At 33.8% G+C, this 26561-nt stretch overlaps 1 protein-coding gene across 2 annotated transcripts in view; it reads right to left on the reverse strand.

Moving 5' to 3' along the window:
• The window catches only part of LOC132724899 (secretory phospholipase A2 receptor-like), a 46274-nt gene that overhangs the window by 5017 nt on the left and 14696 nt on the right, over positions 1–26561 (reverse strand). For both annotated transcript variants that reach the window (XM_060709884.1, XM_060709885.1), the window contains exons 4-7: positions 3257–3345; positions 1661–1748; positions 850–1068; positions 238–354 (exon numbers count right to left, since the gene is read on the reverse strand). In XM_060709884.1, coding sequence (XP_060565867.1) covers positions 238–354; positions 850–1068; positions 1661–1748; positions 3257–3345 — 513 coding nt within the window. The remainder of the gene's footprint in view (positions 1–237; positions 355–849; positions 1069–1660; positions 1749–3256; positions 3346–26561) is intronic.

A 26561-nucleotide genomic window follows, 5' to 3' on the forward strand; every position in this document is an offset into this window, starting at 1 on the left:
TATATAAACCTGTTAAGTTGATTAAATAAACTGCAAGTCAGACCCCTCTAATTTTACGCAATCATTTAACTTACTGTGTTGCTGCGGATGTGATGACGATATACTTAGAGCAAGTGTGACGTTGTAAAACATAAATAATATATACAATATAAATTCTCCGGTGGAATAGGATATTTAAATGATAACTTTAACGTATCGTCCATTAAATCAAATAGTAAAAAAAACATTTTAACTTACTCTCACACTTTTTCCCTTTGGAACCAGATTGGCAATTACATGTATAATCAGCTCCATTTACAATGCACGTACCTTCATTTTGGCAAGGATTGGGGAAACATGGGTCTACAGACGCTTCTAAAATATGAAAGAAAAAGAAATAGTTGATCTCCTTTCTTTTATTTTCCAAACTTGTTTAAGATTTTTGTACCATTTGGATCTATATCAATAAGTTATGTGTCAATTTATAAATCATTCTCTCCCTTCGTTTTTTTTCTCAGAATAAACATTTCTATCATGCAAAGCGGCCTAAACTGAAAAGCATTGAAACCGCTTTCAATTGAAATCGGGCTGAGAATCGCACATAATATCAATTTTCTTTTTTTAAATTCTGTGTATATTTACTTTTCATTATTTTCCGTTCTAAGTACGCCAGTTGATATATAACATTTTCAATTGTAGTTTTTATTCGGCTTTTTGTGATTTTACAATGAATTTTGCTTCATGACAATTGAAACATGGGAAAAGTTTGTGTGTGTGTGTGTGTGTGTGCGCGCGCGCGCGCGCGCGCGTGTACGTGCATACTTGGAGTATTTATTGCAATGCAAAGCCAGTGACGAGTTGTTAACATACCCTTTTCACAAATGTAGTTAGAACTCGTAGAGCAGTCAAGTTCATCCCAAAACCCGTTACTTTGGTCAAACTTGTAGCAGAAAACATTTGAAAATTCTTTACCAGAACCCTCTAGCCAGTTTCTATAGGTATGTACAGTGCCGGTTGTTACCCAGATGTATGTGGCATAGTAATTGTGCCACTTCAGTCCAAACCAAACACCCGATGTTAATGATGATACTTAAAAAGAAAAGAAATGCAAACATAAACTTATGAGATGATATTTATATTGATAAGTTTTATTCTATTTCATCTAGACTATAAATGTTAAATAATTAATTTATATTATCACCTGAATCCTATATACACAACTTTGTCGTCCTGCTTATAAGCAAAGCTACAATCGGGATGACCCTTTCCTTGGGTCGGCTTTGATGGTGGTAAACATTTTTTTTGGATATGATCCATGCCCTCGGAAGAATGAAGACCTAATCCCTTCTCGTTTATTATCAAAATATAAAGCCGTACCAAAAGTGTAGATATTTAAAAAATAACATTTTGCTATGTTCCATTTTGGGCTTACTTTTTATGCATTCGTTAAACAACTTGTTAAAGGTTACTTTTTACAAGTATGAAAGGCATTACCTTCAAACTTGCAATTCTTGTTTACTATCGAAATTGAAATAAATTTCAAAGAGCAGATTAATTCACCTCAGGCATGAAATACTTATTGACTTTGTTTACCCTGTCAATCATTTTAGCAGCTAAGTGAAGCAAAATGTCCGAAGTCTTGTTTGTTTATGCAGAACAGACTCCTTAACAATAAACTTACTCTTTTTCCCAGTATATTCAAGAAAATTATTTTCATCTTCGCTGTAGATTTCTGCCAGATATCCACTGTAATCTTTCACGCATGAAATCTGTGTAATAAATGATAATGATAATAATATGTTTGATATCCTAAGTATGTCATATTTAAAATTAAAAGACATGTCAAAAATGCATATATATATATATGTATATATAAGATAACTTGTATTTTGTGTTGATACGGAGCAGTAATCATGATTGAACGATAGCAAAGGAAATGAGTGTTGTCGTATCAAAATGTCTAATAGTAACGAATATCTCTTGTAGCAACAGCGAAATGAGTAATTTATCAAAGCTCTTGGATATAATTAATATGAAATGCCTTTGCATACGGCGGGTTCATACCACTAGCAACTTGTAACAAAGCTTTATAATAATACAGAAGTGTTGCCATAACAATGAAAAACGGTATGCTTATAATCTATATTGAATAAGGTTCCAGCATGAAATTTTGATTTTGTATAAGATTTTGTATCACATACCAGTACCATTTTTTCCGACTCTGTAAAAACGATAGTGCACGATGTATATGGAGTGTGATACTTTTTCAAGCATAAGTTAGAACGTTAAAGGAACTTCACTGAACTGTTGACATGACGTGACAAAAAATAACTTTTCGAGATTTTATGTTCCGTTTGATGTAGGTGTAGACCAAGAAATATGTGTGCAAAATATCACTTTATGGTTCCTTATAACTTCTTTAGTTGCGAAAAATGACCTAATATTCAAAAGCTTTGCAACACTTTCAACATAAATCGGTTAAGAATGGCACAAAAAATACGATTTTCAAAGTATTTCTTTGTAAATTTCTTAATATCTTTTGCATACCTTACTGTTTTAAGTGCTCCAGCTGTGTTTTGTAAAAGATCATTTTTTTTATGTTTTAAGCATTTGGACCTCATTTTGGTAGCTCTTATTTTGGGTATATGATAAACAATAAACCAGTATGAAGCTCATACAGCTTCATTGCTACAAATGTAAATCTATTGACCTCGGACAAAAATAATATGATGCTCGCTAAAGGTTGTCATAATGTTATTTCATTAGATTTAAATACGTCTAAAATTTATGCACTCAATGCCCTCTATTCATATAATAAACATGAGTAATATTTCATAGATGCCAGTATTTGACGCTTATAGTAGTTATAGTTGTAAATATGTATTATTTATTAGATACCGGTGCCATTTTTTTCCGACTCCGTAAAAGCGATATTGCACGGCAGTGTAAATATAAGAACGATACAATGTCACGTATAACCTAGAGAGTTAATAAAAAATCATTTTGATAGTTTTTTGTGTTTGGTATATGATAAATAGTACACTGGTATTACCTTCGCTGAGTATCATTGCCAAATCTATTGAACTCTGACAAAAAATGATGTTATGCTCGCAAGAGGTTCGTACTATGTGATAATCATTCAATAAAAATCGTATAAAACGGACATAATTTAATGTCCTCTATTTATATATGAAAAGAAAACAACAACATGAGTATTCATAGATTATAGTATTTGTCGCGTTACATGATTTTATTGTTACATATATATGATACTTACTTTAGCTGCTTCCCAGGTTTTTGTGCTAGAACTGAATTTGAAGCATTTGTCACCATAAATATGCCATCCTGCGTCACATTTTCCTTTACCTGCAAACAAATTATACAAAATGCATCATTACCACACGTTATAGTATGATCTGAATTTAAATTTTATATTTGGCAATCGCAACTTTTCGGCCCTTTACGTCAGTCTTCGAACACATATGGATACACAGAACGGATACGGCATTTCGGTCTAACTTATGCTAAGAAACTAAACCTGCAAACAAATAGTAATTGAATGCTTAGAGTTTTTGACAAGTTTTTATCCAATATATCAAGTAAATGTCCACCTAAAATAACGATACATTATTAATATATTTATTATCAGGGTAGTAGAAATGTTTATGTTTAAATAATAATGGTTGGCAAACATATTTTTAATCATAATTGCACCGAAACAGACTTCCTTTGGATGTCAAATATTTACATTCGTTTTACATTATCTCTGTTTCTGTTTACATCTGCAACCACGTGATAGATCTACTGTTTAATATGAATAAGCCGAGGATGTTCCGATCCTCGGGATTATTTATTTCAATACAGGCGAGTGTGACAGATGCTGCTCCACCTCTCGAAAATATATGATAGACTATTGGTAAAAAATATGACAGACTATTTGTAAAATATATGATAGACTATTGGTAAAAAATATGACAGACTATTTGTAAAATATATGATAGACTATTGGTAAAAAATATGACAGACTATTTGTAAAATGTATGATAGACAATAGGTAAAAAATATGACAGACTATTTGTAAAACATATGACAGACTATTTGTGAAATATATGATAGACTTTGGGTAAATTATATGATAAACTATTGGTAAATTATATGATAGACTATTGGTAAAATATATGATAGACTATTGGTAAAATATATGACAGACTATTTGTAAAATATATGATACGTGACGTCACAATGTAGCGCCAAATATCGCGTGCAAAACAAGACGCATAAATATTACTGCGTGCTGTACAATTGCATTGGCGTAGCAAGCAAGGGGGAACGTAACATTTTTAATTGCATATGTTACTATAAGTAGTAAAAAAAATTGTGTACAAAAATCCCATATTGAGGCTATTTCCGGTCATCACGCACCTTTTATCCAGTAACGACAGAACGTCTGCGCGTATACACGTTACGTAATTGACAGCCGCATCGCAAAAAATGGCCGTCGAGAGGACGTTGAAATCTTTGGCGAATCGCTTGATGGATTTAGATAATCTAATCGAACAACATGGACAGCCAGCTGACAATAAAAAATATTAGATCAATTATGTTATTGCTTGATTTTATTCCAGTTTGAAAATTTGCTGCGGAACATATGCAATAAACAGATCATTACATGGGGCAAGTGTGCCTTTAGTCGGGCAAATAGGTCACCAATTGTGCCAAAATGAACTAAAGGCACACTTGCCCCATGTAATAACCTCTACTTCTTTGATAATGAAATTAAATAAAAAGGTTAATTTTTTTCGATTTCGTGAAATATGGTATATATTTTCACTCAACATGATAAAATACCACTTATTGCATATGCTACTATAATTAGTAATAAAAATGCCTTTCTTTTTTTTTGATGCGTAATTCCCGTATTTGAGCAAATGTGCCAATAAGCCATATTGGCGCACTTGCCAAGTGTGCCAAAATCCCATATTGAGGCTATTTCCGGGTATCACGTACCTGTTGTCAAGTAACGGCAGAACGTCCACGCGTATACACGTTACGTAATTGACAAAAAAGCTAGTGGCATCGCAAAAATGGCCGTCGAGAGAACTTTGAAATATTTGGCGAATCGCTTGATGGATCGGCCAACAAGGACAGCTAGCTGACATTTATGCTCTTACGTTATTGCTTGATTTTATTGCATTATTTGTCATTAAGTAGCAAAATGTAAACGGTTTCATACTTCGACTTCCATACAATATAATAAATCATTATAACTAACATATAAAAGAAGGAAAGGATAGTTTTGCTTAATGACTAGTGAGTACTAAACAACACTGAAACAAGAGAACCTTTTAACGTTTTTTTTATTATTGTTTTTTGTGTCGCCTCTACGGAGTAATGGCGACATATAGGGATCACTTCTCCGTCGTCTGTCCGTCCGTCTGTCCGTCCGTCCGTCACAAAAGCTTGTTCGGACTACTCCTCATAAACTACTGGTGCAATTTCATCCAAACTTTACAGGAATGATCAGTGCCAAGTCTAGTTGTGCATATTGTCAGCATTGACTGGTTCAATGATTTTTGTCAGAGTTATGGCCCTTTAATAATTTCTATTTTTTATAGTTTGACCGGACTACTTCTCTTATACCACTAATGCAATTTCAATGAAACTTTACAGGATTGATCTGTAGCTCAAGTCCTTGCGCATATTGCACGGGTTTTTTGGTTGAATGACTTTTGGCCAAGTTATGGCCCTTTGATAAAAAGGTGGTTTTTTCTGTGTGTTGCCAGATACACAAAAGCTTGTCCGGACTACTCCTCATATACTACTGGTGCAATTTTATCCAAACTTTACAGGAATGATCAGTACCAAGTCTAGTTGTGCACTGTCCGTCTGTCTGTCCGTCGGTCACAAAACTTGTACCAACATGAAATTGGCCATCATGAGGCGAAACATGTGATCAATGATCACTCTTGTTTTTGTTTTTTTGTTGGTTGGTTGGTTGGTTAAGGAATATTTTTATGTTTTTGTTCTTTTTGTTGCTGTTGATTTTATTTTAATGTTGGCATAAAGTTTTTAAAACATACAATTTTATGAAACAAAGTTTTTGGCTCAATAATACAAACTACTTACTGTCACAATATCTTCCTCTGAACTGACTTTTACAGCTGCACGTGTTAATCTGTATTCATCAAGCCGTGCATGTACCGCCCATTCTGACACGGATTTGAAATCGGCACGGACCTTGCAAAAAAGATAATCTCACTTATTCAAAAACAAGTAGATCTAAGGAATATTCATATTTATTTTGCCTGTACCTTTTTTACAAAATGATAAAAAAATAATGCAGTGTCTTATTTCACACAGATTGTTCGTTGCTTTGGTAAAATTGGATATAATGTCCTAGTTTTAGTTTGTTAGTGTAAATACTGCCCGCCTCTTAACATTTCCAGTAAAACGTTTTGTTTATCATAATTAAGTACTTAACAACACACAGAAATAAAAACAACAATATCAAGTTTGAATAGATAATATTTAAAACTTACCTGTCTCCGCGTTTATGACGCCCATCTGTGCTCTTTAAACCTGCAGTTTAAATAATATAGGTTAAAAGTCTTAAAAAAAAGAAAAAAACTTGATGAATAAAGATATCCGAACATTTCTTTTAGATAAACAAAACTTAATTTGAATTGAAATATATAAACATATAAGCCGTTATTGTAACACTTTGAAGCATTCTGTATACCAAGTACTTATTTACGTAAGACAAAGTCTCAAGGACATGCACGGTTATTTGCATGAGCTACTGCTGCATATGAAAATCAAATCAGTCAAACCGATACTTTAGAGTGTTTTGGCGGCCTTTCAAATCCTCATTTTATCTATATTGTTGTGTGTCTAAAGAAGAGATAGATAACTGATGTGTTTTATTGTACATGTATTCCTTGTATTACATAGAAAACTTGAAATTTGATATAAAATGAAATTTAAAAAAAAATGTATTATGACATTTTAGGTTCATAAGTTATAAGTGCTATTATGATTTAAATGAATGACGGACACAACATTGTTAAAGCGAGATTTTATTTCATAAGAGCGAGATTGTATTTCATAATTCATGCACAGGAACGTTAAATATTACATAGATTAATTAATTGTAGTTAATTTGATTATAATGTACGTATACGAGTATAAAAACGCAATGCCTGGTCTAATTACTATTATAATTCAAAAAAACATAACATGTAGCGCTAATTTTTTTCTCAGCAACCTATCATTTAAATCACTAAATGTGGATTATAATGTACGTATATAAATGAAAATACACAATGTTTGTTCTAATGACTACATGTGTATTAATATTTTCAAAGAAACATCTCAGTGCGTTCTTATTTAGCGTTAATTGATTAATTTTTTGTCAGCAAAATATAATTTAAAACACTGAATGTTGATTTTTGACTACATTGCTCATTCAGCCAGATATAATAGGGATTATTTCCGGTTTTCACTGAACTGAAATGAAATAAAACAATAATATATTTTCAGCACGTATCTAAATTTCAATTTCCATCGAGGGCCGTTGACAATTCTTTTTAGATAAATAATTATCAATTATCGATGAGAGCAGAAGTGACCGCAAATGCGACACGTCTATAGGCATTTGTGTTTACATGCCAACTTACAAAATAGATTGTAAGTCACGAGTTTTGTTTTTGTCGGAAACAGTTCAATAAAAAAGACGTTAAACATACTGAAAATAAAAAGCGTTATCAAATATCAGGAGATTCAAATTAATCATTAGTAAGAATGATATTTGCATATGTTAACATTATTTAACCTATGTCGCTTAATATATTGATGATATTAGTTTATTGGAATAATAACCATTTGTACATAGTGTCGATGTTAAGACAGAAGTTAAAGCTGCGGTCTCACTTACTACCGGCAAAGCCCAGGACCATCCCGGTAAGCTACGGTTCATGCCGGTGCTTCCCCGGTCGTTCCCGGATGACGCCGGAAGAGCCGCGGTTGACCCAGGCAGAGCCCCTGTCGATCCAAGCAGAGCAGAGCCAAGGACGATCCAGGCAGAGCCCCGGTAGAACCCCGGTGGATTAAAAACGCCCGAAAATGATAACATTGATACATAATTTTTATTTAATATAATATATATTATTCCAGAATAGTAATTCATGATGATTTTCTGAAAAATCCTTATGCCAGACTGGATAGAAGGGAAATGGGAAGGGTTTCAATACAAACAAGTGCAATCATCGCAAATTGTGGTTATTCTTTTGAAATGAACCGGGCTTTGCCGGGGCTCTACCGTGATCATCCGTAGCTCTACCTTTATCCTCCGGATTTCTGCCTGTAGTTACCGGGGCTCTGCCGGCATCTACCGGGGCTCTACCGTAGGTCTACCGTAGCTCTACCGGCATTATCATACCACGGATCATTCCCGGTTTGTGCCGGCAGACCTTCGGTGGCTTCCCCGGTATTACCCCGGTCGTTCCCGGCAGAGCTAAAGATGAAGCGGACAAAGCTATACATTCCGATCATCCCGGACCACCCCGGTGATATTAAATATTTTATTCATCAGGGGTCGAATGCCGGATGTTCCCGATCATCGCGGATCATCCCGGACGTTGCCGACAGAGTTACGGTTGTTCCCGGTCGTACCCGGTCTTCCCGGGTCACCCAAAGTCTACCAGGGCTCCGCCGAGGGGTCTGCCCGGGGGTAAATGAACTGTAGTTAAAAACTACAGTTCGCTTACATCCCGACAGGCCCCGGTAACATCCCGGGGTGATCCCGGAACGACCGGGTACATCCCTAAATCTCCGGCAAATCCAATATTGGGGACATCCGGCTTTGACCCCGGTGGAAAAAAAATTTTAATGTTTCCGGGGTGGTCCGGGATGATCCGGGGAAAGGTATAGCTTTCGGGTTCATCCTTAGCTCTGTCGAGAACGCATGGGTTTTCACCGGGGAAGCCCGTAGCTCTGCCCCCACAAAAGGGGGGATCCGGGATGATATAGCCGGTGGCACGGGCCCTGGGAATGGGCAGACCCCCTGAATGCCGGGAAGCCCCGGGGATGACGATGAGCTACGGTTGATCCAGGTAGAGCCCCGACAGAGCCCGATTCATTTTAAAAGAATCACGACAATTTGCAATGATTGCACTTGTTTGTATCAAAAAACCCTTCCCATTTCCCTTCTATCAAGTCCTGCATAAGGATTTTTCAGAAAATCATCATGAATTACTATTCTGTAACAATAGATATTATATGTAATAAAAAGTATGTATCAATGTTACCTTTTTTACTCGTTTTCAATCCACAGGGGTTCTACCTGCCTGGATCGTCCTGTGCTCTGCCAGGGCTCTGCCTGGATCGACCGTGGCTCTGCCTGGGACAACCGGGGCTCTTCCGGCGTCATCCGGGAACGACCGGGGAAGCACCGGCATGAACCGTGGCTTCACCTTGGCTCTGCCTTGATAATCCGGAGCACATCCTGGGTGGTTAGTTGGGAATTACCGTAAAGCTGCCGGGGTTAGTGTGACTGCAACAATAATTTCACCCCGGATCATCCCGGTAACTTATCGGGATGGTCCTGGGCTCTGCCGGGAGTAAGTGAGACCGCAGCTTAAGGGTTTTCTGTGCATGGTATCAATGTTGATAAAATAGTTATTGTGCAGATATAAACACATAGCATTACGATTTCTTAACGAATAAAATTTAAATCACTTAATGAATTCAATTTAAGTTTCTGTACGAATTGATTAGATTATTAGATTTATTAACATTTAGATTAGTTAGATTTATTAACATTTTTTTCTGACTGAATATAATGAAGCTTTAATCTAAAATTATAAACAAGATTAATTTAAACAACTACTTACAAAGGCACACATATATTCCAATGACAACAATATGTCTGATATTCATTTTGAAGGAAACAATCTGTTTTAGTGTCCTTCCTTTTTAGCAGAAAGCAGTACGGCTTCAGGATAAGTTAGTTCTATCAATATCATATGATAGACACCTGGCCAGAATATACCGGGTTAGCATGGTTCTGAGACATTTATAACTGTGAAACTGAATGACAGAGTGATTTGCACAAAACATAAAATAATCATTAAGATGGCAGATGAATATAGGATTTCAATGTTTTCTTTTGTTTCACATTGTTCCATACGAATCTAAATGCAGTAAAAGTCTTATATTGTAAAGTTTTCAAATTGCTTCTATCGACTGAATTGTAGTTGTTGGAAATGCAATACGCAATGAAAGATAACATTAAAACATAGTTAAACAAAGTTATATTATATAATTCCCTTGTTCTTGAAACATATTGACGGATTATCAAAATTCTCATTGAGCATATTGCGCGTTTGCGATGAATACCTTTATGGATTTGACAGATGTTCAATTAGACTTTAACTGTAAATGCTCAACATTTATAAATTTTCATTGCTTATATATGAATCCATAAAACGAACATTATTAACGCACGTGACTGCTATAAAGAGACATGAATTTTCATTGGAATTTGATTTGTGATTTCAAAGACCTTCTTTTCCTTGTTGTGTTTCTTCTATTGATATAAACTGCGTCTGATACGGTACAAGCATTGCTGGTCAGTGTAGGTGTGGTTCTATTAGGTGGCGGGGTAATGAGGAACAAATTGGTCAAGTTCAGAATTATAGACACTCGCTCCGACATAGAGTTTGTCACAACGCTATATATTTCTTCTTATTCATATGACCGGATAAAGATTTTAACGGCAGCTTGCACTTTCCACTACCATCCGCGAACACAATCACGCCGAGCCTGCAACAATTTCAATTTTACCGTTTTGGGAGTTATTTAATGGTTTCTTTTTATCTCGTTTTTATTAACAGTTAATATTTATACTTTCAAGGTTTGATATATGATGAATGGAATTGTGTATCCTGTTGAGATGGAATTATATTGTTATGTATTTACATAACTAGTTAATCTCTTAACTAACTAGTTAATTAAGAGGTTAACTAGTTAAGTAAATACGTAACTAGTTAATCTCTTAATTAACTAGTTAGTTAAGAGGTTAACTAGTTACGTAAATACATAACTAGTTAATCACTTAACTAACTAGTTTATTAATATGTTAACTAGTTATGTAACTAGTTAACCACTTAACTTACTAGTTAATTAAGAGGTTAACTAGTTACATAAATACGTAAATAATTAACCTCTTAATTAACTAGTTAGTTATCAATTTGTCGTATAGTTGATTGCACAGGCTAATTAGTCATACATGTTATATTCAAAAAGAATGACAACAAAAAGATCTTACAAGTGCATATTTTTATTTCATAATGTGAACTATAAAACATGACATTGATTTATGAATATTATAGTACAAGATACATATAGTATGTCAAAATGATAGATACCGTATTTGGGAGTCGGCTAGATTTCATCACATTTTATGTGTAAACTGTCACTATATATTTTGGGCTAGAGATTCAGTCTGGGAGTTCGAATTTGGTATTTCACTTGTTCACTTGTGTATTTGTATTTGTATATTAAAAGTATGTAACATCCGTGAGTTCTCTCTCCGTTATACGACAAGGTTATCTTGTGGCAGAAATATGCCACCATAAGTTACGTTACTAGTTAACCTGATAACTAACTAGTTATTTAATAGGTTAACTAGTTACGTAACAAGTTAACCTCTTAATTAATTAGTTAGTTATCAGGTTATCTGGTGGCAGAAATATGCCACCATAATATACAATATGACCACTTACTGAAACAGTTTCTATACCTAGAAAACGACCAGTTGTTATATTTTTGTCAATAAAACTTTGCTCGTTGTGTTAAATGTTAACGAACATTTGTTAAAATGACTATGTTTCAATCTCTCATTTTCAATAAAGAAAAAATTTAACCTTCATGTAGTTTTAAAATACAGAATTATCACCGTGTATTTATAATTAACATAAAAAATAAAAGTCAAATAAATTATGAATTAATACATGTTATTGTATATACATGTAATATAAATGAGCATTTGATCCTAGAATATCTTTATTGTTCTCGTGAATAGAGTATGTGGGGGTCGACGGTGTCCTCATCTACACCGTAAAATGTTGTAATTGGTATGTATATCATGATATGCAATAAGGTACATTATCATTTTTATTCAAAAACAGACCAGACCTACCTAAGCATTTACACCAAAATCTACTAAATCGTAAGTTTTCCCAAAACAAGAAGCCGTCGAAGACGGGTGATGCTCACCGACTGGGTACTTTGTTACAAAAACGGAAGTTATATAACTATTGAGGTAAATTTTGAGAATGGTTTAGTACTATAAAATCAGACATAAGCAAACCAGCATCTATAAAAGTTCATTTTATGGGTGGTTCAAGAACTTCCTAGTGACTGTAAATTGACTGCAATCCAAATAAATTTGATGGTCTGAGACCCAAATGTTGCCTGCGACACGTTATCTCAATATGGTGATCATTTCTGTGAAATAGTTTGAAAATCCGACTTCAAATAACAAAAGTATGGTCCGGACACGATTTTGCTACAAGGTCATGCTGTGACCTTGACCTTCAAAGCAGCGACTCAAATGTTGCGCGCGACACGTTGTCTTAATATGGTGATCATATCTGTGAAATAGTTTTCAAATAACGAAGTTATGGGCCGGACACGAATTCGGGACGTACGTACGGACGGACGGACGAACTGACTGACGGACGGACGGACAACCCGGCGACGATATGCTCCTCGAAATTTTTCGGGGAGCATAAAAATCTGGCCTGTGGTTGGAATTTAATTATAATTATATGATTATTGTTACGTCATGGAACAGATCAGATATTCCTCAATGTGTGACATCGTCAAGAAACATATAATTGATATGTATCATCTATACTTAGTTATTTATTTTAAGGACTGAGAGGTGCCGCAGAAAAGAATTGTCAATTTTAATGTGCATTTGAATACGTTTATGTAACGTAGTTTTGATACTCATAGCTGTAATTTGTATTTGTAAAAAAAGTATATCATTGCAAATATTTAGCTTTGTCGCATTTTCAGAAATTAGATAATTAAATATCGACCAGACTTTTTGATGGCGGATTCATCCGTGTTCGTAAATCCCAATTTTGTGTCAGCGATTCCTCACAGATGTTGGCTTATGATGTATTTACATCCATAGAGACAATAATGTTAATATGCATATCACAGTTTCTTGTGACTCCTTATGTCCCTTATGTTCAAAGTTAGTGGTTTGCCAAAGCACCTTCGAATAAAAAAGATGGTGGGCAATATTCAGTAATGCGTTTTTTATGATTATTTGTTGAGACGATAGAATAACCTGGATTTCCTCTATGAGTATTTTGGATGTAGGTCCTTAAGTTAAGGATAATCAAGTAGTTTTAAATGTAGTGTTGAGTCTTCAGCACGCACTTTAAAGTGCTGAAAATATTAATACCACTCAAACCGGTGCTAGGGGCCGTATGGGATGTTGCACCCTGTTCTTTTGAAAGAGTCACGTAACTACACGTTGTATGTTATCGTAATATAAAATATATTAATAATAACATTTTTGTATAAAAAATCACAAAGTTATTTTCATTAATCAGTTTCATATTTTATATCATTAGAAAAACCTGTATACTCATATTTTACACAGTAAAAATAGATTTTCAAAACCTTTTCCTTTTTTCTTGGTAAAGGGTTAAACCATAGGTAATCGGCGCGTTGATTGGTCACTACCCCCGCACCCCCCTCACCCCCACACCCACTCTACTGTATTTTACATGGTTTTGAGAGGTAGGAGGGCTGTAGAGTGGGTGTGGGGGTGAGGGGGGTGCGGGGGTAGTGACCAATCAACGCGCCGATTACCTATGGGTTAAACTTGACCTGTTCTACAAAAACGTTCAATAGTTTAGTTTAGGTTAAACATCACTAAATAATTTTATGCTCAAGAGGCACATTATTGAAATCGTTGATTTCGTTATATTCCGTCCGTTTCCGTCGCGCAGGTTTCCAAAACGGTATGACGGTATGACGGTAGGGGTCCTGAATCGTATTAGATACATAGAAAAATATAATAAACTATCTTGATTATATCGTATGTAACGATGGGAATACATGTATTGATTTCAACTTAATTATATATTTTTCGATAGCGCATAATAATGATGGACACCACCTTTACAGTAGAATTGCATTGTTTCATGAAATAATCAAACATATATATTTTCAGAGTCACTTTGCAAATATTCCATGATCGGACATTACTTGTCGGAAATTATGGGATTCTGAACTAGTAACCCATACAGAATGTATGGTACAGCAGTATATGTGTAAAGTAGAATTACAAAAATCTGGAAACAAAGTGATCCCTCGGAAGCATTAATCACAACAAAATTACAAGAGCACTGCAGACTCGGTTTGATTGAGTCTGTACATGTGGGATAATGAATAGGTGCAGCATATATCTCACGCCCCCTAGCACCGGCTTGAGCGGTACTCAGTTCTCAACACTTAATAGTGCTGGCATCAAGTTGAATTACCAGCATACCCCTTGCCTTACAAACCTTGGTGGCAAACATTACTCAACATATTGTTCCTCTTTTCTTTATACTTGAACCATTAAACTGATATATTCTTATATTTATGATAAAACAATCATTTTTCTATCCGGCGACTTGGTGCTTTAGCAACACAATCTCTACTTGTTGTTTGTTGTGACGAGGTAAGTGCTGTGCAGGGGTCAAACTACATCATATGTTACATCTGTTGTTACCTTAACTTTTTAAGTTGTAGAAATTTTGTAAACACAATTTTTACGGCTCTTAATAAAGTCTTTAAAATATATCTTGTCATTTCAAAGATATATTAAGCGTAATATTTAATTTCAGAAAAGTTTTTGATTTTATCGATTTTTTGGAAGTTAGTGACCTAAACTTGTTATATACATGTACATGCAGTTAAACATTTAGAACAAATATGATATACATGCAGTTAAACTTTTAGAAAAACTTAAGACTGACTCTTATTGTAGTTTTAAAGACATTTGTAAGGCCCCAACAATAAGTTTGACTCATTTTATTTTCCTCGCCTAAATTTAAGGATCCTTGTAAATTGACAGTTTTATCAAAAATAATTTGTTAAATTGGTTAGTGTTTATTAGTAAGCAGTTACTACAATAAATTGTTCGAACGGCTACACCGTTCTTGACAAATTTAATTTTGTAAATGCTTACTAATAAGCACTGACATACGTATACTTAATTAGTCTTTTTGGGCCGCCGAGCCACCAACTAGAGGCCACTGGGTTGCCAACTTCACGCCGCTAGGCCCCCAACCTCATGCCGCTAGGCCCCCAACTTCATGCCGCTTGCCCCCTACCTTCATACATCTCAATTTTGTATTGAATTGCTGTAAAAACAGCTTCTTCTTTTTTAAGCCTTTAGTCACACATGATAAATAGAATGTAACATTTGTTGTATCTTCATTGAACAGAAAAAGTAAGTCAACCAGTAACAATTAAGCGAAGACGGCTTTTTTCTTGAAAATTATCTTTTTTATTGAGCTTTGCTCACTGTCGTTCTTTATGACTTTAAGTTTGAAAAGTCTTTCATCAAACAAAGAGAAATTTTGCGCTCACGTTCATTATATTGTCGACGTTTTGGTCATTTAATGTTTCGCTCATTTTCTATCCTTTTCAAATTCATTCGTTTCCAATACAACACTCTATATTTTATCTCATATTTCTTCATTTGTTTGCGATGGGGCAATTAAATTAAACTAAAACTCAACAGAAACTAGAGCATGCAAAGCATATATGAGTCGAGTCACGACAAAACCAACATAATGGGTTTGCGACCAGCATGGATCCAGACCAGCCTGCGCATCCGCGCAGTCTGATCAGGATCCATGCTGTTCGCTTACAAACCCTAAAGCAAGTGATAGCGAACAGGATGGATCCTGATCAGACTGCGCGGATGCGCAGGCTGGTCTGGATCCATGCTGGTCGCAAACCCATTATGTTGGTTTTGTCGTGGCACGGCTCATATCATCTTCTGTAACTCTGTACACACTCAGCCATATGGTAAATAAAGGACAAAAAACATGTATGAGCTTGATAAATATTATTAAAACTTTGCAATAATGACATATCTATTGTAAATCATATTTATTCCGGCGTTAGTTGTGTGTATCACTGTCATTATTGTCCTTTTCCTCATCCATGTGATCTTATTAGGGCGCAACTGAAAATAATATAAAACAATGTTTAAAGGTAAAAAATAGCTGTGCATTTCATTGGCAAAGTTAATATGCTTTTAGGACAGGATTTACTTGAGGGTCATACGCGCCTTTTTCGTGGAATGGTACTGACGTGTCACATTGAAGATTCCATGATAATTGTCGTATAGACACATCTGCAGATTGAAAGTCCTTTACCATAACCCCCTAGCCAGTTGGTATAGGTAAGTACAGTGCTGGATATTACCAAGATGTAGTTGGTTCTGTAATTGTGCTACTTCAGTCCAAACCAAACACCCGATGTTAATGATGATACTTAAAAAGAAAAGAAATGCAAACATAAACTTATGAGATGATATCTATATTGATAAGTTTTATTCTATTTCATCTAGACTATAAATGTTAAATAATTAATTTATATTATCATCTGAATCCTATATACACAACTTTGTCGTCCTGCTTATAAGCAAATCTACAATCGGGATAACGCTTTCCTTGGGTCGGCTTTGATGGTGGTTAACAATTTTTTTTTGATCAGATCCATGTCTTCGGAAAATTGAAGACCTAATCCCTTCTCGTTTATTATTAAATATAAAGCCGTACCAAAAGTGTAGATATTTAAAAAAAAATATTTTGCTATGTTCCATTTTGGGCTTACTTTTTATGCATTCGTTTAACAATTTGTTAAAGGTGATTTCTTACAAGTATGAACGGTATTACCTTCAAACTTGCAATTCTTGTTTACTATCGAAATTGAAATAAATTTCAAAGAGCAGATTAATTCACCTCAGGCATAAAATACGGCATTTTAAATAAGGCATTTTTTCACCATTTGAGACAAGGGGGGGGGGTGAAAAAGGCGTTAAAAGGTGTGTATATCGCGTAATGGGTTAATAGGTTTATATGATAAATATGACCAGGCTAACAATATACCCATGTATCTCCTATTTAAAGTGGGTTATCCATCATTAAGGTGACAACGGAGTCAATTATCACTGAAAATACCTAAAATGAGATTTTTTGCTTAGTAGATTTATCAACCTTTTCTGAACACATTCGTGATTTAATTTTGGAAGCAGTTAGTCCAAAAAATGTGTTTTTAAACGTTTTAAAACGGTACCTGTACCATTTTTATCTGCTATCGCGTAACCTGTCAATTATCGATAACGCTCCGCCCCCTGTTGAGGCATCAATGAGGGAAATCGTAGTTCCATATATGCGTGAATTACCGGTCCATACTGGTCCATACTACTCGTAATTCATGTATCGTACAAATACCGTACATCTTTTATGAATGTACGTAACATAATGTATGAAACATAAATAATTAAGCATAGCGACAAATCGCACGAGACACGGGGTTGATTAAAATATAGTTGCTAAAATATCCATAATGTGTGAAAATAATTTGTCTGTCCGTTAATCTGATAGATATTACATTGAGTTTATGGACTTTTGTACGGATTCAAGGGCTTGTTTTACATTCAACCTCGTTTTCTAACAATGTCAAGTAAAACAAACAACAAAAAACAGACAACATTTTTTATGTGAACGCCTATATGACTTGTGGTAAGGTGGTCCCTGACAAATTTCTAAACCCTTTTAGGTTGTCTAAGGATGATTATTTCTCAATGAATCAATAAAAAAAGATAATAAAATAAAATTAATCAGTGAATGCTTTGAATAAATTGTTCGCTAGTAAATCGAACACAGTACTAATAAACCTGGGAGAAAGTTTGGAATTTATTGTATATCCCAGTAGAAACTGGATCTCTATGCCGTGCATAGATGATTTTCATGATAATAGAAGTCAAGAAGGTCAGATCATATAATGATCGAGTGATACCTTTTATTTCTATTAAAATTATGTGAAGCATTTATATCAATTTGGAGGAAAAAATATATAATATCCCGTTCTTATTTGTACATCTACCATGGACTTTAAAAGACTGTCAAAAGCTCAGTTTTTTTGTTTATTTTAATTTATATTTTAACGGAATTTTCATACACGAAATACACAGATAGAGTGACACTGGTATAATATAATAATAATGCTGATGATAATAATAATAAACTTCAAATGTGAAACAATTAAAATACCCCGCTAGCGGGTGCACAAATACGTCCCATTTCCCCCCACCGAGTGCCTCAAAATTTTACCGAAAGTCACGTGACATGTGCGACCGATACCAGACTGACGGTAAATCACGTTAAGATTTTGAAGAAATTTCTGTTATAAACTGATCTTTTAATCAGCAACTTTTTAAATTGGTCAGATGTCACTGGGTCATAAAATGTTGTTGGAGTATGTTAACCGCAACTTGTGACCCTCTCTTGGTGCGATATTTGTGTATTATGCAATTATTTAGCGTGAAACGTAGGGGTCCGAGAGAGAAACAGCCGATTTTATGACACTTCGTTTGATGCGCAGCGGGTCGGACTAACTTTGAATCGGCAAACTTTTTTAATAATCAAGCAATTAACATGCGGTTTTAAAGCACATGAAAGGAAATTCATTTACGGAGGGAACCGTGTCAGGGATTTTTGTTTGCTCAATCAGCGACTTAATTATCTTTAATTACGTAATATGTATGTTGAAAAAAGTCGCATAAAATGTTTGACGTTACGTAATATTTTTTTGAGAAAAGATAGAAAAAATTTGAGACACGGTTCCCCAGATATTATAAGTATGTTTATTTTCCAAAAGTTTGATGACAAAAAAATAAAAAATGACTTTGATATGACGATTTAAAATTTTAGGATTTTTATTAAAAATCAATCATTTACAAAGGCATTTTTTTTCAAATATGTTATTTTTTATGATGATCAACGACATTTAATGCACAAAGATTAAATAAATAACAATTATTACTAAAATAAGTTGGTTTAAATGACATTTATGTGATTACCACGGAAAGTGTCTGTTGTCACCTTAACAATTATTGATAATGCAGAAAGCATTATTGTGATTGTTTGAAAATATCAATAATAATTCAAATTCAATATAATGGTATAATGGTCATTTTTGGAAACTACATGTTTGTACTTAAGGAAGAAAATTGACAACATAAGATATAAGGAAATTATATATGCAAAAAGCAAACAATAGTTACTGTAGTGGTTCTTTTATGAGATATTTGAGAGGCCCTAAACATAAGGAAAAAAGTCTTGCATTAAAATCAGTTTTTTTGTAGTCAATAGGGGAAAGAGTTTTTGTTACATGAAGTTATATATTTATTTAATCTGTACTTTATTGTACTGAGAGAATTTTTTTACAAATATGTTTAGAAAAGATGATATTATATACATATGTATGTCAAACTGAATGACTTTTTTTATTTAAATTTTCATGACTATTAACCTTTAATTTATCTGACTAATGTGTGCAGTGGATGTACCCAGTAATGTGAGGCTCAAGGCTAAATACAAATACACAGCCTACCCGTAATTTGAGGCTAAGGGTGAAATTTATATACAAAAGTGATTGGAATGCTTATTAATTTGTGAAGAACTGATAAAAGATATAACAAAAGATTTTTGTAATGGAATAATATTTTATTGTGAACATATCTGATTAATACATGGAAATATTTAAAATACATGTTCATACAAAGGATGATATTTGAATGAAATAAAGATTTTAATGGAGAAAAATGGGATTAAAATGATTATTAAGAATTGATTTAGCATAATGTATTTACAAACATTTGTAATGGTAAATTTTGAACTTAAAAAGCGGCCTTCAGCTTTTATTTTCTGTAGGAAAAAAAAATTCTATGTTGTTTCTAACAAAGTATTTCAGTAATTTTATCCATTAAAGGGATACTCAGGGAAATAAATAACAAAAATATTAAAATAATCTTATGTACTCAAATCATCTGCAAATTTCATTTTTCACGTCAATTATTTTAATTTGTCAATTATATGAAACTATTTATCTAAAAATAACATATTCAACGTTTAGAAAAGCTGAAGGCTGCTTTAATATATCTTGAAGAAAATGAAGATAAATGTCATGTGTTACAAGCTAAACGCAACAGAGAAGATAATGCAGCAACAAATTTTACAATTTTTAATTAAAGAAAAACAGTAATTTACAATAATACAAAAACTATGAAAGTAAAGTTTATCTCACAATTATCCAAGATTCAAGTTTAACAAATGTCCTTAAGTTTAACTCACAGTTCGAGATTCAATTGTCTACAACTCAAATTTAATCAATGTCCAATGTCCACAGCAGAATATCAGAATATGTCCAAATTACCGTCCACACAGAATTACAGAATCTAAACATATATATTACAGTAACTATGTAAGCAGTACAATAGCACATAATCAGTATATCAACATCACGAAATAGCATAAATTAGCACACATACCTCGAAGTACAAACATTCATCATATATATATATATTTATATATATATATATATATATATATATATATATATATATATATATATATATATATATATATATATATATATATATATATATATATATATATATATATATATATATATATATATATATATATATATATATATATATATATATATACTATCAATGAACAATCTAGAAAACTAAACTACTTAGAGAAAGAATATTCCAGAATGAACATGAAAAGAACTTTCTTGAAAGAAGATGAATAAACATGAAACATTATATAAACATCAAATAAACAAAATTATTAAAAAAGATAGTGGCATTAGTATGGTATCGAACCCACAACATTGAGATTATCAGTCCTGCGCTCTACCTACTGAGCTTTTCAGGAAATAGATACTCAAGACATTTAAAACAAGAGCCCGGTTTGAACCGGGTGATGCTCCCCGAATAGGTTTTGGACACAGGAAAGTACACCTCTTGTAGTTTCAGAGTTATGTCCCTGGAAAAAGTTCAAAGTGCAATAATTCAAAAATTATGCAAGGCAGAGTAACTGTTCATTGCACTGCACTTCTAATCAATGCGATATATCAACCTACAAAGTTTCTTGTTGATACCTCTTATGGTTTTCGAGTTACATCCCGTGCAAAGTTTAAAATGTAAAAATGAACAAAGGGCAATACTTACAAAATTTGGCATGCTTTTTTTGTACTGCACTTTTAATCAGTGAGATCTATCTACCAACAAAGTTTCGTGTGGATATCTCTTATAATTTTAGCGTAATGTCCCAGACAAAGTTCAAAAAGTATAAATAAACAAAGGGCAATAACTCCAAAATTAGGCAAGGCAGAGTTATGATTCTTGTGCACTGCACATCTACCCATTGAGATATATCTACCTACAAAGTTTCATGTTGATATCTTTTAGTTTTACAGCTATGTCCTGGACAAGGTTTTTCTAAAAGGGGAGATAATTAAAAAATGAGGCTGGACAGAGTTATGGTTCTTTTGCACTGCACTTCTACTCAATGAGATCTTTTTACCTACATAATGTTTCATGTTGATATCTCTTACAGTTTAAGAGTTATGTTCCGGACAAATTTCAAAGTGTTAAAATTAACAAAGGACAATAACTCCAAAATTAGGCTAAAATGAGTTATGGGTCTTGTGCACTGCACATTTACCCATTGAGATCCATTTACCTACAAAGTTTCATGTTGATATCTCTTATACTTTTAGAGTTATGTCCCGGACAAGATTTTTCTAAAAGGGGAGATAATTCAAAACCAGACAAAATAGAGTTCTGGTTCTTGTGCACTGCACATCATTCCATTGAGATCTATTTACCTTCAATGTTTCATGTTGATATCTCTTATAATTTAAGACTTATGTTGCGGACAAAGTTCAAAGTGTTAAAATTAACAAAGTGCAATCACTCCAAAATTAGGCAAAGAAGAGTTATGATTCTTATGCACTGAACATCTACCCATTGAGATCTATTTACCTACAACGTTTCATGTTGATATCTCTTATAGTTTTAGAGTTATGTCCCGGAAAAAGATGTTTCTAAAAGGGGAGATAATTCAAAAACGGACAAAATAGAGTTACGGTTCTTGTGCACTGCACATCTTCACATTCAGATCTTTTTACCTACAATGTTTACAATGTTGATATCTCTTATAGTTTTAGAGTTATGTTCTGGACAAAGTTCAAAGTGTTAAAATTAACAAGGGGCAATAACTCCAAAATTTGGCAAAAAAGAGTTATGGTTCTGGTGCACTGCACACCTACCTACTATTTACCTACAAAGTTTCATGTTGATATCTCTTATAGTTTTAGAGTTATGTCCCCGACAAGATTTTTCTAAAAGGGGAGATAATTCAAAAACCGGGCAAAATATAGGTTATGGTTCTTTGACACTGCACTCCCCCTCAATGCCCTCTACCACTGTATGATGTTTAAACCAATTATCTCTAAGGGTTTTCAAGTTAATTGCTCCGGACAAGACAACGGACGGACTTACTCACAAAATGGTACTTATATGACTTTTTCTTTGATCTTTTTGGCCATTTTTAGTCACACAAGGCTTAAAAAAAGACACACAAGTAAAAACGGAATGAAGAGGATCAAAGAGAATTTACTGTTACCCATTGTTCTCCAAGTCACACAAGTACCTCTGGGTTAGTATGGACAGATAGACGGACGGACAGACGGACAAGGTGGCGACTATATGCTCTCCCTTCGGGGAGCATAATAAAGCCTTTATACATAACACATGAGTGCTGATAAAAAAATAATAGAAAATTTTTATTTTTAAATGATTTAGAAATTATTGTGTTTGTAAATATTTGTTGATTAAAATGTGTTTTAAAGGCATCCCACTAGTTTAAAAATCCCCCCATCTTGTAATGTTTGGTGAAGAATAATCCCCCATGAAATTCAAAGCCATTAGGTTTACTCGACTGAACAACTTTGTAGAAGAATATCATTTAAGTAAAGATCTTTATGACTCTGAAGCTAGAAGAGTTCAATGAGAGTACCAATAATTCCTCACTGTTTTTATTTTCCTAATTATTGACTTAATACATTTAAAATTAATCAAAATTACATACACATGCTCTTCTTTTCACAAATGAAGTGCCAGTCTTCTGAGCAATAATAGTTAATCCAATCTCTCTGGGAATAATGAATCGCCACACAATCCGTATTATCAGAGTTATTTGGCTGTCCCCTACCCCAATTTGTGTACACACCAGACGCCGTATTTTTGCTTGATATCCAGACAAAGACACCCTCAGTCACTATATCATTCAATCCAATCCAAACTGTAAAAAATGAGTTTATTAGGTAGACCATGGGTTATGCATTACCTCCTTCTTGAAGAGTTTTCAAATAGGCTGGAATCACTTGTCAGCTACATTAAAAATGAGGGGTGTGGGTAAGAATCAAACCGCATTAGGGTCAACTTTTTAGCTCAACAGAGCCGAAGGCTCAGGGTGAGCTATTAGTATCAAAGGGGGGTGCTCCGGCGTCCGTCGTCATGTCAACAATCTTCTCTGAAACTACTAAGCAGATTTACTTCAAATTTGGTCTGTAGCATCCTTGTGACAGTCACACTTGAATTTGCTTATGTCATTCCAATTGGCCCCTTTTAGGGGTCAGCAGAGCTAAAAATAGAAAAAACCTTTAAACACCTTCTTCTACAGAACTAATGGATGGATGATCACCAAACTTTGTCTGTAGCATTCTTAGGTAGTCTTTTATCAAGTTTGGTCATATTAATTTGATAGGCCCCTTTTAGGGGCCGCTTAACCTAAAAATAGCAAAACCTTTTAAAATCTTCTTCTACAGAACTAATGGATGGATGATCACCAAACTTTGTCTGTAGCATTCTTGGGTAGTCTTTTATCAAGTGTGCTCATATGAATTTGATTGGCCCCTTTTAGGGGCCGCTAGAGCTAAAAATAGAAAAACATTTAAACGTCTATTTCTACAGAACTAATTGATGGATGATCACCAAACTTTGTCTGTAGCATTCTTAGGTAGTCTTTTATCAAGTTTTTCTAATATGAGTTTGATTGGCCCCTTTTAGGGAACTCTAGGACTAAAAATAGAAAAACAGTTAAATAACTTCTCCTACAGAACTAATTGATGGATGATCACCAAACTTTGTCTGTAGCATTCCTGGATAGTCTTTTATCAATTTTGCTAATATTATTTTGATTGAGAGGGCTAAAAATAGAAAAACCTTTAAACATCTTCTCCAAAACAGAACTAATTGATGGATGATCACCAAACTTTGTTGGTAGCATTCTCGGGTAGTGTTTTATCAAGTATGCATATATATCAGTATGCCCTTTTAGGGGCCGCAAAAGCTAAAAATAGAACAACCTTTAAATGTCTATTTCTACAGAACTAATGGATGGATGATCACCAAACTTTATCTGAAGCATTGTTGGGTAGTCTTTTATCAAGATTGCTCATATTATTTTGATTGGCCCCTTTTAGGGGTCGCTAAAATTAAAAATAGATATACATTTTAACGTATATTGCTACAGAACTAATTGATGGATGATTACCAAATTTAAACTTTGTCTGTAGCATTACTGGGTAGTCTTTTATTAAGTTTGCTCATATTAATTTGATTAGCCCCTTTTAGGGACCGCTAAAATTAAAAATAGAATACGTTTAAACATCTTCTCCTACAGAACTAATTAATGGATGATCACCAAAGTTTGTCTGTAGCAATTTTGGGTAATCTTTTACCAAGTTTGCTCATATTAATTTGATTGTCCCCTTTGAGGGGCCGCTTAAGCTAAAAATAGAAAAACCTTTAAACATCTTCTACTCCAGAACCAATTGATGGGTGATCACCAAACTTTGTCTGTAGCATTTTTGGTATTCTTTTATCAAGTTTGCTTATATTAATTTGATTAGCACCTTTTAGGGGCCACTAAAGCGAAAAATAGAAAAAAACCTTCGAACATCATTTCCTACTGAAATAATTGATAGATGATCACCAAACTTTGTAGCATTCTTAGGTAGTTTTCTATCAAGTTTGCTCATATCAATTTGATTAGTCCCGTTTAAGCTAAATCTTAAATACCCCAGGTCATGGCATTTCTTCAAATTATTGTTTGAACATATTCTATGCTCACATTTAATATTAGAAGATATTGCCATTCCAACACTAAAAAGCAGTTGTTTCTGGTGAGCGACTCAGGGCCATCATTGCCCTCTTGTTTTTCTTTCCTTTTTTCTCTTTAACATTATTTGGGTATATCTCAGATCCCTTTTGGAAGAAAAAAAATGTTTGATTTTAACTATATGATTATTGTATGTAATTATTTGTTAAATAATGCCAAATTTAATAGCAAATATATTTCCAGATATTTTCAGTTTAATAGAATTAAAACTACACTGTAAAAGTATTTTATATTTCGCATAATCAACAAATATACTGTTAAGAAAATTTAGGCAAACTTTGAAAACTGCCCCTCATTGTGGTAAATTTTATGGATATTTAAAATAAAGCTTTTATATATTGAAATGGTCAACTATGTGTTTAAAGTGGGTGCGGTAGGGTAACATTTTTATACCTATGAAAAACATTTTGTTTAGAAACTATCATTATGCTTGTGAAATTTGTTACCTGAATGTTATTATTTGTTTCTTAACAATATGCAATAGGAAAACTACGGCAGTGATAATAATGATTATTTGGAGTTTCCTCATTTCTGAAAAAAAACCTTCAAACAGCAAAGTTTAAGTTGAGAAATGTATCAAGAACTCATAAACCACACAGTAAATTTTATTTTAATTTTGCATACAGGTGACCTTCAAGACACATAACCGTCATATGTTGTCAATTTTATAGTTTCTTATAGTGCCAATTACCTATGGTGTACCTTGAGTTATTTCATATGATCGGTAATTCAACATATTTATCCAACCATTTTAGACGCTTATATCTATAAAAAGTGATTTTCACTTAAAATTCATTCATTTATTAGTTAACTCAGCTCTACCTTCTTACGTCAAAGGTCAAAGACTAGTCACTTTGATGTACCCTCTCTTTAGGGGGGGGGATTTAGATTTACCCTTGCCTGTCTGTCCTTCTGTTCTCATTTTGTATCGCATATAGCTCAAAAAGTATTTGACCTAGAGTCATAAAACCTTTCAGCATTTGTAGTTGTGCACTTGGGTATTTTTGTGTGGATTTATTTAGTATTTTTAGAGTTATTGCCCTTGACTTGACTTGTGTCGCACATAACTCAAAAAATAGTTGACCTAGAGTCATAAAACCTTACAGGAATGTTGCTCAGCATGTGAAGTTGTGCACCTGGGGTTTTGCCTGTGGAGTTATTATCTGTGATAAAGGTCAAGGTAACTGTTACTAAAATAGAAATTCAGTTTCTGCTCAATAACTTGAATTT

The sequence above is a fragment of the Ruditapes philippinarum genome, unplaced genomic scaffold (genome assembly GCF_026571515.1).
Source record: "Ruditapes philippinarum isolate M1 unplaced genomic scaffold, ASM2657151v2 ctg713_1_1_1_1, whole genome shotgun sequence".
Lineage (NCBI taxonomy): Eukaryota > Metazoa > Mollusca > Bivalvia > Venerida > Veneridae > Ruditapes > Ruditapes philippinarum.